Genomic DNA, 19,664 nt, shown 5'->3' with positions numbered 1-19,664 from the left:
CTTAAAATCAGTAAACATTTCACATCAAAAATGACTGGAGTACCACGACCTGATGGACATTTTTAAAATGACATTGCCTTTTACTTGCTAAAAATTATAAACTATCAATATAACTATAATTTACAGGCCTTTTCCAAATTTGCGAACCACCTGTTTAGTACTTCATGTTGTTCTTGCAATTTTCTTGATTGATCCTAAACCAAGTTGTTTTTGCAGTCTCCTGTATTTGTAGGACTTGGTAAATGAGCTCTGATATGATTGGCTAACCTCTTTACCGTAAGTTGATTGTACAGCACATTGGTTAACCTTGCGTTGTTTTAATCATGCTCTATGAATAAAATAAAACCAATAGCTTTGCAAGAGAAATAACATGGACAATTTTACTGTTGAGTGTGGAGTGTTGCTATATCATAAGGCACTGACTCCACAAGACCTCTGAATGTGTCCTGCGGTACCTGGAACCAAGACATTGGCAGCATATCCTTTAAGTTAAACCACCGCATAGTCAGGAGCTCCACACAAGACTAGACATTTTGGAAATGTTCTTAGTCGTCTAGCCATTACTAACTGTCCCGTGTCAAAGTCACTTTTTCCTGCTTCCAACCCATGAAATTCAAGAACTGACTGTTTACAACTATCAGAAAGGTGCTTTGTTAACAATCTGGAGCTCAGCACCTCTAAAACAAAGTAGCTGGTCATGGGCTTCAGGAAGAAAAAAAAAAAAAAGAGGAAACTGCATTACTCTGCAGCACCACGGGAGACAGAGTGACCAGCTTCAAACTCCCAGACACAGATCTCCAAGACTTTTTTTAGGATGTTAAGAAAAGCCAATCTGTGTCCTTTTATCAATGCTCAATAGAATGCATACATGCCAAGAGTTTGCTAACGCTTCTTCAGCAAAGTGTGGATTTGCTTCACCAACACAACCAACAGTGGAGGCGCATCATATACAACATATAATAGTCACTTCCCTACAGGTACGGTTTACTAACAAGGTGACAGCGCCAACTACTGGCCCGGCATAATCATTACAGCGTTTTTGGCCACTTTCACGGATATGTGAAAACGCAAATAGTTTTGAAAACTTTGTCCTGTATATGTTTAACTTTTTAAAAACACAAGGGAAATGACTGTTCATGACTACATTGTTGTCATCTAAACGTAGCCTAAAATACTTCTATTATATATTATTTCATTAAAGGTTTGCATTCTAATTTCATTGCACAATCAACTGCACTATCAGATGAGAACAAAATTTGTCACTGTTATTGTCTTCCCAGTCACTCTTATGGTACAGAAGAATACCGTTTGTGCTGATTTTATAATTTACAAACTATGTAACACTAATTATTTTCCTGTTTATTAATGTGAGGTGATGCAATGCTTTGAATCCGCACTGCATAAAGCACTATATAAATAAAAGTGATATAACTCACCTTTTCATGATCCAATCAGTTCCCAGTGGATAAAATATTAAATATTTTTGAGCCCCTTAGAGAAATGCATCATTTTACAAAAGTAAATCAAAAGTAAATGGCTTATTTCAAGTAAATTCAAGTGGAAAAAATCTTCTACTTTGACTAAAACAATGCATAAATGGAAGATAAATGACCCCAACTTCATAAAAAATATGTTCCTTTAATAATACACACTTAAAATATGAACTGCAGGTAGTAGTGTGAGGTGTCCTTACGTGAGAGCCACTAGACTGTGGCTACCATTGATGCTGGAATTCATGTTGGACCGAAACACGACTGCATTCATAGAACTGAAAAAGCTTAAGTTAAAGGAGCAGTTAACGGGAAGAGGGGGCGGTAAGAGCATTTCTGTACGTTATGTGTAGAAATCCAGTCTCTGTATTCTGATCAGCCACTAACTACAAATTTTAAAAAATAAAGACACGTTTGGCAACATAATCAGTGTTTCAAAGGGAGCCGGAAAGGAAACATTACCTAGATGTGGCACATGATCCAAAACTTGTTTATGAGCTAAATGAGCTACTGGGTTCTTCTCCGTTCTCGGATGTGTCCTTTCTGTTAAAAGTGTGCCGACATGCACAAAATCACATGGAGTTTGGGGACAAGTCTGTTTGTGGCTGCTGCAAAGACACTCCTTCCAGAAAGAGTGTGAGAAAGCAAAGGCGGGTTGGGCTGGAGGAAGCAGAGGAGGCTGGGAAACGAGAAGGCGCTCATCAGAGGTGCTGCTGGAGGAAGTACAGTAGCATGATCTCGTAGTGCTCTCCGGACTCAGGACAGCGGATGCTGTGCCTCTCATTGGGGTAGATCTACAGAGAATGCGAATTAATTATGTGGCTAACATTATAAGGTTATATTTCTGTGTACTCTGTTCTCAAACCTGTAGCTGATATGGCTTTCCTGCACGGATGAGTTGAGACACCAGGAAGTTGGTGTGGAAAAAGTGCACGTTTTCATCAAGGAACCCATGTAAAATAAGTAATCGGTTTGGCCTTGGAAAAAAAGCAGCACAAAACACAAAAGAAAATATTACTAAGAGTGCATTCTGGAAGGATTTATTTATAAAGTTGGACTGAACTGAAGAATGTAATTTTCCTCGATTTCAAACGGCCTTAGAATGGATTTCTAACGCCTCGAAATTGTCACGTGGAAATTTACATCTGGTCTTTTCACGATCGGATCGCTATCGGACCAGAGAAATCACATTAAGTGACCAGGTCCAAGCTATCAGAACTTCATCTTCATTTTTTGGCCATATAAATAACTCGGTTCGGGTGTTTCATCCCCGAGTCTGAGCTCCACATTCTTCATGTTTCATAATATGAGCCATAAAAGTCTGATGTATCAAATATGACACTTAAAAAAAATATGTATAAATTACTTTAATATATATGCATCAGCTATTCAATAAAAACAGAAATCAGCTGAGTGTTATCTCAGGCTTTACTAAACGACTTCAGTTGGCGAGGAGCAGATCCCGAGAGGAAGCTGTATGCTGATAACACATAATCCGAGTGAACCAAGCGTGGTGTGTGCTCTGAATGAGCCGCAGTAACTCACTCGCTGGGAAGCTTGTCCACGTGCAGGGCGACGGAGCCCGCCTCATACCCCTGCTGGTTATTTTCAGGCACGTCCATGTAGCGTTCGGTGTAGCCGGTATCGTACGCCATCCACACCGTCACAGGAGCTCCTGCTACGGCCACCTGGAGCACAGAACGGCTAACATGCTTAACACATGATCAGAATAAAACCACAGCTATTGATTTGAGTTGAGCCGTTTTAAAATGTATGTTGTGTGATCACTTCTATTTTGGCAATTCCAAAAGTATAAAAAAATAAAATAAAAACATTGATTGACTGTCATTACAATTTTAGTAAAGCAACAAACATCAGCAATTCAACATCTGGTAAGGTGCATTTGAGAGGCCACCTGCTGGTTAAAGTAGGTTTTCTCGATTTATATTCTGGGGTGAATTATTTAAGATGAAGCCATGACACCGGGGCAGCTGTAAATCTCACCTTGAAGATGTTTGGCCTGTGAATGAGGCCCATGAGAGACAGGAATCCACCATAAGACCAACCATGGATGGCAACTCGACTCATGTCGACGAACTTGTAGTTCTCTGCTACATACTGAAGTCCCTCCACCTGATCTTCAATCTCCACCTGCCCCTGAGGAGCAGCAATATAAACAGAAGAGTATCGTACACCTCCTTTATATTATTCTTATGGAAAAGCCTGGTATGCTGCATTCAATGATCTTTTACTTCAACTATGACAAATACTCATAAAAAAATTATATTAAAACCTACATACACTGCCATTCAAAGTTTGGGGTTGGAAATATTGTTTGTGAAAAGTTTCTAGTGCTCAGTAAGGCAATATTTATTTGATAAAAACTGTAAAAACAGTAATATCGTGAAATTTTACTTGATTTTATATATGTGACCCTAGAACACAAAACAAGTCTGAGGTCACTGAGGTATATTTCTAGCAATGGCCAAAAATAAATTGTATGGGTCAAAAATCATTCGATTTTTAAGTAAAGATCGTGTTCCATGAAAATAGTGTAAATTTTCTAATTTAAATATATTAAAACTTTATTTTTGATTAGTAATATGCATTGCTAAGAACTTCATTTGGACAAGTTTAAAGGCGATTTTCTCAACTTTTGTTTTATTTATTTTTTTGCACCCTTAGATTACAGGTTTTCTTATTTATTCAGCTTTCAGATCTTGCATAAATCTCAATTTCCAAAAATTTACTCTTTATGACCAGTTTTGCGGTCTAGGGTCATATATATATATATATATATATATATATATATATATATATATATATATAGCATAATGTTATTTATTCCTTGTGATGTCAAAGTAGAATTTTCAATGTCACATGATCCTTTAGAAATCATTCTATTATGCTTTTTTTTTATTATTATTAAATTAATTTGAATGGAAATACTTTGTTAAATTCTAAACGTCTTAATTGTCATTTTTGTTACACTTAAGTTATAATTAAAAAGTAAAAGAAATGAATTAATAATTGTTCAAAAATAAATTGAGCCCCAAAACCTTTGAAGAATTGCATATATACAGTCACTGTCAGCAAGTACAATCTAGTATTCATGCCAAATAAACCTTAGATATTTCTGGATGAATCCTACGTGGTTTTTGCTTACTGGTTTAAAACTAATCAAAAGAAATGTTCCTTCAATAATCAAAATGTCATGTGCCAGTGTTATTACACACACTGACTTCACATCAGACATAAGTGACCTTCTAAAAGCTTTGATGTATATGAGTTGGTCAGAACTGGAGGTGTCTAATTCAGTCTCTGACTGTGTTACATGTGTGATCACTCGGTAATCACTTTAACACCTGAACACTTCACCACCAATCATCCAGACAGCTTAAATTGCCGCATGATCATATTTGCGTCTATATAAAGCATTTAAGCAACCGTCTTTCAATGCATGCTGGCCGACCTTTTAAAAGCAGGCGATAATGTGTTAAATGTGAGACTGTTTATAATCTCAGGTTCAGACAGCACTCACATGCCAACAGATCATGGGCCACGTGATGCACACTGCTCAGAAAAATGCCAAGTGCTGCAATCTGAGAGACTGACTCGCTCTCATCTCTACTGCTACATGTACACAGCAGAGGTGGCACAGAAGTGCTTCTGATGGGTCTTCCTAAATGCTCTTTAAAGCTGGTGAGAGGTGGGATAAATGCATGTAAGATACTTGTGGTTGAGATGGGTCTTAATACTTCATTTTGAGCAGGCACAGAGCTGCCTTAACTCAGCTGCCTTTGTTTTGCATATGTCATTCAATTCCTGTTGAAGCGTTCAGTTCTCTTGCAGAAATCGGCTGATGTCTGGTTACACAAAACTAGACTGTGAGATCTAGTTACCATTTTGTTTTTAAGGGCCCCTTCAAACTTGAGGCCTCTTTGGCATGAGCCTCTTCCGTCAATGACCACCACAGCATAACCCAGAGACGCCAGCGTGTTCAGACGCAGATACTTCACACCCTTGTAAGAGTTATTCACTAACTGCACCTGAAAAATAAATTAAAACCGGAAAACGGATGTTAAATAGGGCATTTTCAGAAATGTATAGTGACACTTGTCAACCAAACCCACCTGTGGACCGCCGTACACGAACAGGATTGTGGGGTGTTTTTTGCCTGGTTTCAGGTTGTGAGGTTTGTACAGCATTCCATAGAGCTGGAAACCAGAACTGGCTGGGAAGCTGAATATCTCCGGAGGGATGTAATCAGCCGGACAACCTGCACAGACAGAAGCAAACCTGTTATAAGAGCATGTGTTACTGTTCCCATCACCCGGAGCTCACGGCCCTGCCCTCACCTGTAGCCTCCATCATGCTCGCCCAGAACTCCGGCTCTTTGTGCAGGGGGTCACCGTCCGAACCCGTCAGTTTGTAGACGTGAACGCACGGAGGCGTGCTCACGTTACTGTAGTGGCTAATGAACATGTCGAAGTTCTGGTTTAGAAACAGGAGAAACACACAAATCATGAGGAAGAGTGACTGATGGCTCTGCAAAGGCCTGTCAGGAAACACAGCTTGCTTTGCTTCAAGCAAGTTTATTGAGATTATTTGTCCTGGTCCATTAGACTGAAAGCTCCATATTTGTTCATACAATTCATGTAGTATACTTTACCTGTAGTTTGGAATAATTTTACTTAAGTCTCTTATGCTCACCAAGGCTGCAAAAAAGTATGTACCGTATTTTCCGGACTATAAGTCGCACTTTTTTCATAGTTTGGCTGGTCCTGCGACTTATAGTCAGGTGCGACTTATTTATCAAAATTAATTTGACATGAACTAAGAGAAATGAACCAAGAGAAAACATTACAGTCTCCAGCCGCGAGAGGGCGCTCTATGCTGCTCAGCTCCTGTAGTCTACACTGAAGACTGAAGAGCGCCCTCTCGTGGCTGAAGACGATAATGTTTTCTCTTGGTTCTAAATAAATGCGACTTATAGTCCGGTGCAACTTATATATGTTTTTTTTCCCCGCCATGATGTATTTTTGGACTGATACGACTTATACTCAGGTGCGACTTATAGTCCGAAAAATACGTAAGATAAAAAAAAAAAATGGATGCAAAGATGCATTCAATTGTGTCACTGATGGCTACTGAAAATTCAGCTTTATCACAGAAAGATGCATACTGAAATATGGAAACGGATACTTTAATTTTAATATAAAATAAACTGTACTTTTATTTTACTTTTTGACCAAATAAATGCATTCTTAGTGAGAGACTACTTACAAAATAAATTAAGTAAAAATTAATTGCTCCAAACTCCACAACTGCACTGCAGTACTGTAATATTTAGTCCTAGGTATGGTTTTCAATAAACATATTTATCATTTTTAACCTATAACGATATAAATAATATTAAGATTTGTTTACAAAGTGTATTCATAATACATTAAAGTGCTCGTATTATGCCATTTCCAATATTGGCTTTCATGCAGTGTGTAATGTAGCAAAGTTGTAAAGGTGAAAGTGCACGATAAATAAAGTTATTATCTCCCAAAATAAATAATAGACTCCGAACAGCTGAAACGAGGCGTTAGTATTTGAATCCACTTCTGTGATGGCAAACGTCATGAGGAAACATATTTGTATAATGCTATGTTCTACGTTGGCCGGCCGCGAACAACGCGTCGTTCTGCTCATGACTGCTTCTCTATTCTCGCGAGTTCAACGCGGGATTCAGAAAACACTTGCTGTTGAAAGATGGATCAGTTTCATGTTTATTGGACCAGCTGCTCCACTGAAATCACAACCTGTAAGTACGGTAAATAATAGATTATTTTCTATTTTCTATAGAGAGTTCAAAATACAGAACTATTGAAATGGGAGTATCGTTTCTGACACCGCTGTACTCCGTGGACCAATCACAACAGACTAGATCATCTGACCAATCAGAGCACAGCAAGCTCACATGAAGGAGGGGTTTAGAGAGACTGAATCTTTGAACTGCTTCAAACGAATCGCAAATTGAGAATCGCCGGAAACTGAGATGATATTAAATGCATATTTAAAGAAAACAAAAGCATTTTTACATTAGAATACATTAAAGTGCCCCCATTATTTGTTTTCATGAAGTGTGTAATAAAACTTTAAGTGAATAAAAACATCCTGCAAAGCTTTAAATTACAGGCATGATGAACGATCGACCAATCACCGCAGATTAGTGTCATGCAAAGCAGGGGAAAAAAATTAATAGTTAAACGAAGTCATTTGGAAGTCACTGTGCAAATAGGTAAAAATAAATGCATATTATAAGATAATGAAAGTGTTTTGTGTGGATGGACTTTTATCACTGCAGGGTGGCTGTGTCCACACACTGATGAGACACATTTATATGCAAACACCATGTTAAAGTGCATTTTGCATCCGATGTGTCCTTTAACAGTGTCTCGCATACGCGCACACACGCACACGCACGCACACACACACACACACACACACACACACACACACACACACACACACACACTCACCTGGCTAACTGAGCAGCTGTGAGAGAAACCCGGCTTAGTAAGTCTGACAATTTCTCCAGGAGATTCGTAGCTGACGACATACAGATGGTGCTCAAGTGGAGTATCTTTTGTTCCCTGGAAATACACCAGTTTGGTTTCTTCGTTGACCCAGATCTGCAAATCAAGATGAAGGTAAAAAAAAAAAAAAGTGTTACCAAATGTAACGGGGTCCTACTATCGAGTAAAACTCCATGAATTCTATATAAATAAATTCTAGGTCACTTTATTAAACGCTTGTGAAATCACTAGAAATGCTTTTGGACCAGAATCAGAAGATAAAGATCTTCTCACTGGAGCAAAGGTAAGTAATACGTATAATAGTGTGATCTAGAAATAGTCTATAATCCATAAATTACACAGCATAAAGGAAAATAAAGAAAAGCAACAACCAATAGAGAAAAATAATAATGTATTGTTCTGATTGGTTATTCGTTGACTTCAGTCATTCTCTTTTAAATTGGCAATGAAATGACAAAATGAGCAAAATACCAAAATAACAATGAATAAATTGAATAATAAAAAAAGTGAATAATTCAAAATCCCCAAATCAAGGTTCAGATTCAGAATACAGAAATTAATAATAATTTCCACACACTAAATTTCAAAATCAGTTTCTCAGTTTTCTCAGTCTTAATGTTCAGTTGAGTTTCAGTTTAAGATCAGTGTCTATCTCAAATAAAAAAATATAAAGCAATGTTCATCAAAAGTGGAAAATTTTAATCCAGGAGAGAAAAAAAAAATGGATCCACTGAAGATCCAGGCAAAAAAAAAATCTTGGAAAAAGATGGGGGGGACCCGGCCAAGGAAAGGTATAAATCAGAAAACAAAAATAAAATAGTTTCTACCCGGAAAAGATGTTGATTAAATCTCTTGAGTCCGTCTAATCACAACCTCGTTCTAACATAAGTTAACATTAAAAAAAAACTATATACATCAATGGTTTAAACTTCAAACTTGATAATAATCTAGATTTGATTACTCAAATGATTCTCATTACATTTATCATTCACAACTGCGTCTGCTCTCGTTCAAGTTCACTATCGTTCTGATTGCTTGTGCGCTATCTTTTGCAGGGAGGGGCGGGACTAACCTTTGACCTCACTACTCAACTTTAGCGATTTCCTTTTTCTAGATTTATAATATACTGTAAATTAACTTCAATCTGCATTTTCATATAAATACAGAGATATATTAATTAGGGGCGGGACTCGATTAAAAAAAATAATCTAATTAGAGGCTTTTGTAATTAATTAATCAAAATTAATTGCATTTTAATCGCATATAAATATTTGACCTGAGAACAGTGAGAAGTAATTTTTTTTTCACATGGTTTTATAGTATACCACTGAATAATGACTGAATACATAAGCTTAAGCAACAAAATATTGTTTATTTTTGTTCAACCAAGTCTAGCAGACCAGTGCAATTTTTGCCATTAAATGTAGCAATAGCATATTTAGAAACAGTTTAGTAGTAGTATATTTCCGAAATTCAGGTAGCTTATAGATGCTGGAACCTTCTGTAACCTGTTTTTTAAGTAAAACACAATACTATCAAGTACATTCAGAACATTGGAAACCTCTCTCTGTTGCTTCAGAGGTCCAACACTCTTTAACCTTGGCCAAAACAATAAAGAGTTCAACATAAACTGTTGCACCAACAAAATAATACATAGTTCAACATAAAGTGTACAGTCCACGCTAGCTGCTATATGTTTTGTGTTGAGGTGATACTTGAGGCTCAATGTGCTGCAGTGATATGCGAACGCTAGTTGGTGCTTCAGTATAATCGGTCCGCCGAAACTCATCCAGTGAGAAACGTTCCGCGGTGCAAAAATAAGTTATTAAAGATGCGGGAAAATTTTTTTGTGTAATTAATTAATCTTAATTAACGCATTATTTTTTGTGTAATTAATTAATCTCGATTAACACGTTAAAGTCCCGGCCCTAATATTAATAAAAATAAAATATTTATTAATTACTAGTGATCTTGTTAGTGACCTGGGTTACACAAACATATGGGAATCTATGGAAGTCACTTGTATTTTAACGTCATTAAATATAACCTCAAACCTTTGAGCCGTGTCTGGCCAAGATTTCCCACTCTCCACTCGTTAAAGCCACCTCCTCCTCTATCGGGCACCTGAAATCATCTGAACAAAACATTCAAGTGTTAATGTTTAAAATATTGAAAAGTTAATGAACTATTGATTTTGACTATATAACTTATTATTAACTATTGAGTGTTCCTGTAGCTCAAGTGGTAGAGCATTGTATTATCAAGGTTGGGGGTTTGATTCCCCGGGAACACATGATAGGTAAAAATTTATAGCCTGAATGCACTGTAAGTCGCTTTGGATAAAAGTGTCTGCTAAATGAATACATTTAATAAAAAAATTTTTATTACAATTTAATTTAAATAGATTGAATGTATGTTTGTTAAACAAGGTTTAGTTGGAGCGTCTGACCGTCTGCAGGACTGTAGTCTCTGGTCCACTGCTGGCAGCCCGGCTGTAAGACACTGGTTATTCTGTACAGATGGCAGAAGCCCGTTTGTGATTCGTTCACCCACAGGAAGGTGATCTTGTCATTAGTTGTTTGAATGAAGGGATAGAAGATATCATGGACCTGTTGGAAAATAAGACAAGAAATAAATATTTAATTCGATTACACTGACCTCGAACTTTAAAAGGTACCAACAGTGTAACAACTAAAGACATTCTTTCAGGTCTCTATTAGCAGTACAGTGTTAAATATCTTTCAGGCATGTCTGAGGTCTGCTGGCAGCTCTACGCTTGGGTCAGTGACTCTCTTCTCTTCATCCTCACATTGATCCAGATGTCGGTGAGCTCCTCGTAGATGATGAAGGGCTGGACTCCCTCAGGCATGGCCTCCACAAGCTCCTCCCACTGTGGATCCTCCACGCTCGCCGCTATGAAGAGCGCAGGCGGTAACAGCACTAACTGCAGCTTCTGCTGACTGCGGTCCAGCAGCTCGGCCCAGGCACTGAGAAGAGACAACAAGAGCACATGTGCATCGCTGAGATACTACTGAAGTATTAATAACTACTTGGAATTAGTTTTGATATCAATAGTTTTCATTTATATCTAAATTTGAAAGTTTTAGTAATTCTGCTGTTTATTCTTTATAATGAACATTGTTTTAAATGTCTATATGGGTTTATTAATTTGTATCAAAATTTTAGTTTTAGTTAAGTACATCAAGCGAAACGGAACGAAATTTTTAAATGCTGCAATGGCAACTAGGCGAAATAAATAAAATAAGAATTTTTTTTTTTTGTCTATATTTTTTTTCAGTTAACATTTCATTTAAGTAACAAAAATGTCTCGTTTAAGGTAACTATAATAACCCTGGTATGAAAACGGATTAAATTGTCCACACCCGCAATGGTTCTAACTAATAACTTGCCAAAAAAAAAATAAAGTTGAATTTCTTTTAGGGCTGGGTCATAACTATCGCCCATATAAGTTTAATCAGTAAAATGATAAGGCCGCATATTTATGCGGGGGTCGCATTTTTTTAAATACGCCGCTCTTTTGCCGCATAAATTGCCGATTTCAGGAAGCAAAATATGCGGGGCTAGCATGATTTCATAATCCCTGTATTTTCGTTGCAAAAAACTCACATATATATTAGCAGAAAGTTGAAAAATGTTGCGTTTACTTCACACACTAAAGCGCCATTTCCCCCTATTACCATGGGAACCTTATGAAGTGACGTAATTACGTGACGTGAACATCATCTGCAAACCCCGCGGGGGAAACCAGGGTGAAACTTGAAGCGCGCAAATCATTCTTATTTGCCAACAAAAATAAGCGCAAAAAAACGCACAAAGCAGTTTCCCGATTTGTTACTTGACAGTGGAGCCAAATGATATTGCGAAAACTTGTGAAAACTGCGGTTTGATGAAATAGACAAAAAAAGGTGATTCCCCCAACACCCCCTTCTCACTAGGCTATTAACACTGTTGTAGTTTCATTCAGAAGCTGATGCAGCTTTACAGTTGTAAGATTGTACTTTTTGTTACAGAACAGTACCAAAAACTTACAGTTGTAATTATATTAGTAGTATGTAAATTAATTTACGTTGCAGTAAGAGATTGCAACTTAAGTATTCTGTGATTTAGTATGCTCGCTTATCATGGGAAGTAATAAGAAATTACTCTTTACATTAAGGGAGTAGCCTAGTGAGAAAAAAAAAGGTGTTGGGGGACATCACCTTTTTTCTCTTTTTCATCAAACCGCAGTTTTTCTGACTGTGATTTAAACCAGTTTAAAGCCGGATGAAATAGCGCTGAAAAACGTTAGAGAAACTGTGTGCAACGATCAGTCAGAAGACTTTAAATCTACAAATCATCATCATTTACCATGCATCACCAACACTATTATTGTGACAGAAATCTTGTATATTCATATCAAATGTTATTATATTATTAATTTAGATGTTTATTAAATGCATTAAAGAAGTAATGGAATAGAATTACAGTATTTTTTGTAAAATAAACCTTTATGGTTACATTTTTGCCAAGGTATTGAGGTGCTACATGTGTGATTTTAACTGTGATCTCTTGATCTAAATGTATGCTACTATGGAAGAACAACGGTTAAACGGAGTAAAATAACTAAAATAAAAATTTCACCATATACAAAAGACAATTTTAACTGATGTTCCTGTTTTTTATAATGAGCATAAATATACATCAGCATCTCAAGCTGCTTTCAAATGTGCATTTTCTAAAAGACATAATGTAATAATAATAATATTGCAGGTTGAACTGCAAACTGTGCTGAAGAAATAATCCGGCTTCAGGCCTTGACACAATAATCAATCATTGTAACATTGCCTTTAAACTCAAAAGAAACACCGATTTGACTTCTTGTTGCTTACAATTTGCCGTCTTTTGTCCATCCAGCTCTTGCGATGTACTCAACCCCAGGAAAGAGCGTGGTGAACGGGAGAACAAGCTCTTTGTTTTGTGCGCTAATAATCTACAAACAATAATAAGAGAACATTATAAAGCCTTTTAAATCCAGGCATAAAGAAAGCAGAAGTGAGCCTGGACACAGGCACATACCTTGCCGTGTTGGTCGGTTCGAATCTCGGCTATTTTCAGGCTAATTTGAGGATTCTTACTTCCTACAAGCGTCAAGAAGGGGTTATTAGCATAACACTACCTATATTTCAGTGTGGTGATTCATTTGCATATATGCATATGTTCGTGTTGTCTTAAGAGTGTGTTTGTGATTACCGGTGCGTGGATATCTGTACACATCTGCCTTGCGCTCCTCCAGAGCTGGCGAGGGCACATGAATAATCTCTACTTCTGACTCGTCGACCTCCTCGTACAGTAGCTGGAGCGTCCTGCCTCCATCTGCGTCTGCAAGCCAACAAGAACAGGATGACAAGGGTACGCTGCAGGTGGCTGACGCATTTTGTGTATAAAAGGGCAAATGTACAAAAAAATTCCAATGGGGGGCCTTCAATCCAAAAAGACTGACAACTCCTGCTTTGTGTGTTTCACAAACCTTCAGGAGCAGCTGGAGACCACCAGTATCCTGTGAAGCGGTCAAACTCTTCCTGGATCACAAAGGTTGCCACACCAGCAGACTTTGGGTCTTCCTTGACGTTGTTCAATCCTGGACAAGCGTTGCAGAAATATCAGATTTATTCAATGTAACCTCATGTGCTTTCTAGACGGATCCATGCTCCAAAGCATTCTAAGGGGCAGTGTACACAACAATCTTTACAGCCAAAAAATGTATTTTTTCCTGTTCGTTTACGCGACGACAAAGTTTCTCGGGACTGAAAATGCATATTTTTGAATACAGGTTTCAAAGTTCACGTTTTTGAGAACTTCACCGTTATCGTTTCTGTGTAAACATCAAACACGGGAATCTTTGAAAACGGTGACGTTCCTGACACACCTGACAACGGTGTGTCAGGTACGTAGACATGCACAGTACGCGACAATTTTAAAGACAAGTGAGAACAAACATACACAACAATGGAGGAGTACATGGTACTGTTGCTGCTGCTCAAGAGTTTGCTAACGCTTCTTCAGCAAAGTGTGGATTTACTTCACCAATACAACCAACAGTGGAGATGCATCATATACAACATATAATCATCACTTCGCTACAGGTACGGTTTACTAACAAGGTGACAGCGCCAACTACTGGCCTGGCATAAGCAATACAGCGTTTTTGGCTGTTTTAGCGGATGTGTATAACGCAGATCTTTTTTTTTTTTTTGAGGGGGGATTTAGGGATTTTTTTTCTTCTTTTTTTAAACTACAATCATACAACCTAAACGTTTCATCACCCAGTGTAAAATGTATAATATGTTGCTGATTTATATTTATATTGTGAGGAAGATGCTTAAAAAGAACTTACTTAGATTTCAAACTCTCTCTGACTTGAATTTGTGAAATAAAATAAGAGTAGATAAATGACAATCAATGGCACAGACAAATACAATAACAAAATATAAAATTAATTGTGCTTTAAGTTTTCAGATAGGTATAACAGTAATATTCAAATACCACAGAAACTGAATAATTTAACTTCAAAATAACACTGGTTATAGTCTTCAGTGTATAAATAGTAGGGTTCGGTATCGATTGGGTTTTATTCGATACCGGTGCCATTTCATGTATCTCTGTCAATCACTCTGATAGTTAAACTCAGTTCTGTGAATGACTGTATGCTCATTCTTTATAAAGTAACTTTATAAACATTGTCGTTTGTAAAGTACAGTCTTAGGCACATTAGTATTTTCACCCCCAAAAAAAGGGTTTTAAGACAGTTATTTATATTCCATTTCCATTTCCATTTATTCATTTAGCAGACGCTTTTATCCAAAGCGACTTACAGATGAAGATTATATTATATTATATCTTTTGATTTAGTATGTCAGTAGGAAATATCAGTTTACATTTCCAAACATTCATTTTGCCATTAATTGTAATAATATTCAAGTGAGATTGTTGAATGCACAAGCAGTCTAACCACAGACTGCCCAAGATTAAGACTTTTGCACAGTAGTGTATGTATAAAGTACATTAAATTAAGTATATTTAAATAAGTGTAATTAAAGCCTGCATTCATATGTGTTAAGGGCTTGATTGTCGCTGGAGGAAAGAGCTGTGGTGTGAGGAGCGGAAACTTTACAGTAGATGGGAAACCGGTATTTATGACAAAGAACTTCACAGATACAGATATTCAAACAATCTATCGATAAACACACACCGTGTGTCCTCTGTTTCTGTTTGAGGCCACGCTGAAAGACGGGAGGAGACCGGTCTGATGCTGTTTTCACGTGACATTTAAAAGCACTGACTCTGAGGCGATCACGAATTTGAGTACAGTTTATGAAGCCCCTGCTTTTTTAAGCCTAGCGACGCCCATGCTTCTTGTGTACATTTCAGAGAACCAGGATATTTTAATCGATCACTTAGGCATTTAAGAGCCACCGAAACCATATCGGTACCGGGTTTCGGTACCCAACCCTAATAAATAGACAGCAGCAGGGTTATTTAGGTTGCGGTCTCTTTAAGACCCCATGCACTGATCTAACTGTCGCACAAGTTCAAGCCCTGAGACCAAAAACGAATATACACCAAAAATCTACATCTGTTGTTAATTTACTCACCCTCAGGCCAAGACATTTTCTTCAGTAAAGTAGATTTTTAGTTAAAAACTTGGTGATTCATAAAATGCAAGTCAACAGATTAGGTTCACATGCGCAATCTCAACAGGAAACCAAAAATTGCAAAAAGAGCCAGTTCCCTGGAGCTTTGGATGACATGTAATGATGTAAATAATGTTTAGTTTCTTGCACAGACTGATCGTGTCACTTCGTAAGACCTCAATATATCGTCAGGAGCCACAGATATTCATTCTGTGTTGCCTGTATGTGTTTATTTTTACTTCTTTACTACAGAAAAAACCTCACCTGCGTCTTAAATGGTGAGTAAATTACCAGCAATTTTTCTTTTTTGGGTCAACTTTCCCTTTAAGTTAAAAAGAATCCAGAATACATCCTCAGTAGTCAACACTATAGCTGCTACTGTACACTAACAGTTCAACAAACCTTTATGACAGAAGGTAAGTCTTCGCTCCTCTGCGGTTTCGATATTGGTCACCCACAGGTCGTTATTATTTATGAAGGCAATGAAACTGGGATGACCAGGCGAGATCTTGGGGTCCATGCGAATCCCTGAGCACTGCGTCTTGATTTCCACTGGCTTCATTGGGGCAGCCTGCTAAACATCACAGCACTTTCAGCCATTTGCACACAGAGCTTTGCAGAAATTTCCCAGAAAGGTTAAAGTGAGCACAGCAGGAGAAAAATGAGCTAGACTCACAATGAAGCCGTTATGGCCACCATCACGGCAATAGAAAAGGCTGTTGCTTGCTTGGAAGAGGAAAAGGCCGCTCTGTGCGTGATAGTCGTAGGAGGTGATGCCGAAGACCCCCAGACGCTTCCTCTCACGGAGAAGCTCCTCCTCACGGGAATATACACCATGATGCGGAGTCGCCTGTAGAAAGACACAAAATAATCGTATTAATTATGTCATAAACCTTTCATATATGTGGTTTTGCAGCAGTTAGCGTAATACAGAGCAAAACATGGAGGAAAGATACCTGGAAGTGATCTAACATCTGTTTCCATGATAACACCAGGAGGGCTTCCTTCCGAATTTTCTTTGGGATTTCAGAGTACAATAATGAGTTTTCTCTGCTCCCATACGGCATTCCTGTTTAAGCATGACCAGGTGAAACGTTAGGTAAGATTACAGAAACCGGGCGCAAACTCAACAGAAATGCAGAAGAACCTGACTCATGCGAATCATCTGATATTATAATAAAGAAAAATCTCATGTTGTTCACCATAACCTCATTAATCTTCCTTATACATATTATTCCTACGATTAAATAGTTGTTTTTTTAATGAATACTTTCAACATGTATTAAACTGATCAAAACGGACAGTACAGACATTCATAATGTTATGAAAAAACTATTTCACATAAATGGTTCTTTCAAACTTTTTTAACAAAGAGTTATAAAATAAATAAACGCATCAGTTTCAACAAAACAATCAAGCAGCACAACTAGTGGTTAGTACTATGTCTGAACGATTAATCGAATGCGATTGTCATGTGCATTTTGTTAGTTAACTTGGTTCTGTAATTGGCAATAAATCATCATCACTTGCTTTCAGATGGAGCAGCATTTATTACAAAGAGCCGCAGTTCACTGACAAGTTACACACACACAAAAATCAATTTTCATTTTCATATTCTCCAAATTCACTTAACATCAGTTGCATGTTGAAAATAAGTGATGTGACTTCTTACACAGAACAAGGCACGCAACATATTTCATAGTTTTCTAAGCGGTGATAACAGCACTGCATTAGAAATATACTTCATTTTAATATAAAATAAGAAGAAGAACTCCGATGAACCTTATATTGTCGTAGTCGTGTGTTTATTAGTCACGTTGAATAAACAATTAATTTCTAAAAACTTGCCATGTTTTAAAAAAAAAAAAAAAAGATTTTACATTCTCTTTGTGATGAAGACTCTTTTGTGTCATAGAACATTACCATAAAACAACCACTGGCTTAAAAGCAGGACTATTTTAGAAATGAAATGAGGAACTGATGCATCTGTAGATTCAAGAAGCTCGTGAAAACGGCTGACGCTGAAGGGAAAACGTTACCAAGGTAGTAGAGCCGGTGCGAGTGAGGGCCGGACTCGTCATGCTTCTGAACGAACTGGAAGTCATGGGGCGCCTTGTTAATGATCATTCCCGAATACTTCCGGCTGCCGTGAATGATGTCACGCAGGCCATCCCACGAGTGCTTCTCCACGAAAAACTGGGAGGGGACGTCGTCCATTTCCACCACCTCTGTGCTGTCTGAGATCTCGTCTACTGCGCTCATTCTGACAGCTGCAAAACTAGCACAGGAGCGATTCATCAGTCTAGCATTCAAGAGCCGCTCGATCTATGACAAACAGTCTGGAAAACATCCCTTTACCTTTTCCAACTACCTTCAGTTTCGTCTTCAAGTTTCACCCTTTTTCCTCTATGCATTAACCAGCACACAACCCTCAACAAGATCTGTCAACCTGGAGGAAAGAGAAGAAAATGGTCAGAACGTGCATTTATGCCATGGTTTACTTCTCGGTTACAATAACGTAATGTCTTTAACTTATCTTCGTCGGAGGCTTTTCTCAAGAAAGATCTGATAAGCTATTTTCTGGGGTTAACTGCATGTCATCATTTAAAGCTCACAGCTTTAATATACCAATATCTGTAGAAACTGAAACAGCCTGATTGGAAACAGCTTCAGAGCAGTGAAACCTGCTCGTACAGGACAACATGACTAAATCTCTCTTCTTATTTAGAAATGTTGCTCAATGAAAACATAATACACTGAGCTTTGATTGTCTGATTGTTGACATATGAGGATCAAATGTGTACAGCTAGCAGCGTTTAATCTGTATTACAGAAATTACACACACACACACACACAAAAACAAGTTTAAGGGTTTTTCAGCTGTCAAATTTTGGGGGAAACCCTGCTGTCATTATTCAACTCATGCTGCCGTTTCAGTTGCGTTCATGAGGCCTTCACGTTCATTCCCTAAAATTTGATGTGGGCGTCATCTGTTTTCCCAATTTCTCTTCGACAGAAACAGCAGTTCGGAACGTTCCTCCGATCGCCTAAAATACCGCACGCCCACGCGACGACAGTCACACACATTCTTGCCTTTTAGCTCCATTAGCGCAGATAAACAGTCTTTACTAGCGGCTAATGCATGTTTACAGAGAAACGAGGTGTTTTAAACCGAGCTGTATGTGATTGTGTTTTAGATGACTGGAGTCATGAACAGCTGATGAACGCCGGTTATTTGTGTGAGATCTGTCAGTGCTAACAGTTAGCCGTGCTGCTAACTGAACCTGCATGACGGGAAGTCAAGTCAATGACAACATTCCACTTTTGAGTTATAATTATATTATCGCTTATGAATCATGCGTCCTACAAAACAGATATCACGTAGATCCAGCAGTGAATAATAATTGTAATATTAATAATAGCAATAACACCAGGAGATATCATAATGTTGGCACATCATCAGTTTCCTGCTCAATCAGCTGAGCTTCATATCGCCTCATTATTACAGATGATGATCATAATGTCAGAGATTATCAGATCGGCCTGTGCTCACGGGCCGCTCACAGCGAACCGCTTTGTTATCAACATTATCACTGCGATTCATGATCGCGCGCGGGTACTTACAGGTAAGTTAGACCCTCAAGGAAAACTCTCATCTGTGACCTGCTTATTTCCTAAACGTATTTGCTGGTAAAAACACAGTCCATAAGCATGAGAACAAGCACAAAGCGACCGTCATGAGTGCTGAGGAACATCAACCGAACATCATCAGCCGCCCACACCGGAAGCGCTGACGAACTCCTACTTCCGCTTTCCGTCTAGTCGTCGCATTCGCTCCAAATGTATAAAATATAAACGCTTTATTTTTGTTTTAAACATACATATATAGTAGATAA

General features: G+C 37.9%; 1 protein-coding gene across 3 annotated transcripts; it reads right to left on the bottom strand.

The window, feature by feature from the left end:
- Positions 1–1,618: 1,618 nt before the first annotated feature.
- LOC113097259 (dipeptidyl peptidase 9-like) lies at positions 1,619–19,563 on the bottom strand. Of its 3 annotated transcripts, none has more exons than XM_026262478.1 (21): positions 19,393–19,563; positions 18,127–18,217; positions 17,808–18,046; positions 16,725–16,837; positions 16,445–16,618; positions 16,171–16,342; positions 13,605–13,715; positions 13,328–13,456; positions 13,154–13,215; positions 12,967–13,067; positions 10,887–11,064; positions 10,527–10,686; positions 10,132–10,211; positions 8,021–8,173; positions 5,849–5,984; positions 5,624–5,769; positions 5,393–5,539; positions 3,495–3,647; positions 3,036–3,178; positions 2,356–2,467; positions 1,619–2,284 (listed from the first exon to the last, which is right to left on the bottom strand). In XM_026262478.1, the coding sequence occupies exons 2-21, from the start codon at positions 18,180–18,182 to the stop codon at positions 2,192–2,194; spliced, it is 2,658 nt and encodes an 885-aa protein (XP_026118263.1). In that variant the 5' UTR covers positions 18,183–18,217; positions 19,393–19,563; the 3' UTR covers positions 1,619–2,191. The 3 variants fall into 3 exon arrangements, with proteins under 3 accessions (XP_026118263.1, XP_026118265.1, XP_026118266.1); XM_026262480.1 differs by having other exon boundaries at positions 16,171–16,339; XM_026262481.1 differs by having other exon boundaries at positions 18,140–18,217.
- Positions 19,564–19,664: the final 101 nt, after the last annotated feature.

This window comes from Carassius auratus, unplaced genomic scaffold, assembly GCF_003368295.1.
Source record: "Carassius auratus strain Wakin unplaced genomic scaffold, ASM336829v1 scaf_tig00216162, whole genome shotgun sequence".
NCBI lineage: Eukaryota > Metazoa > Chordata > Actinopteri > Cypriniformes > Cyprinidae > Carassius > Carassius auratus.
Note: the sequence above shows the minus strand (reverse complement) of the source record. Positions and strands in the feature narration are given on the sequence as shown.

Coding starts and splice junctions, on each gene's coding strand:
- LOC113097259 (XM_026262478.1), bottom strand. CDS start 18,182: ATGCATAGAGGAAAAAGGGTGAAACTTGAAGACGAAACTGAAGGTAGT. Junction 16,838..17,807: donor GCACCGGCTCTACTACCTTG/GTAACGTTTTCC, acceptor ATGCTTAAACAG/GAATGCCGTATGGGAGCAGA. Junction 13,216..13,327: donor GTACAGATATCCACGCACCG/GTAATCACAAAC, acceptor TGACGCTTGTAG/GAAGTAAGAATCCTCAAATT.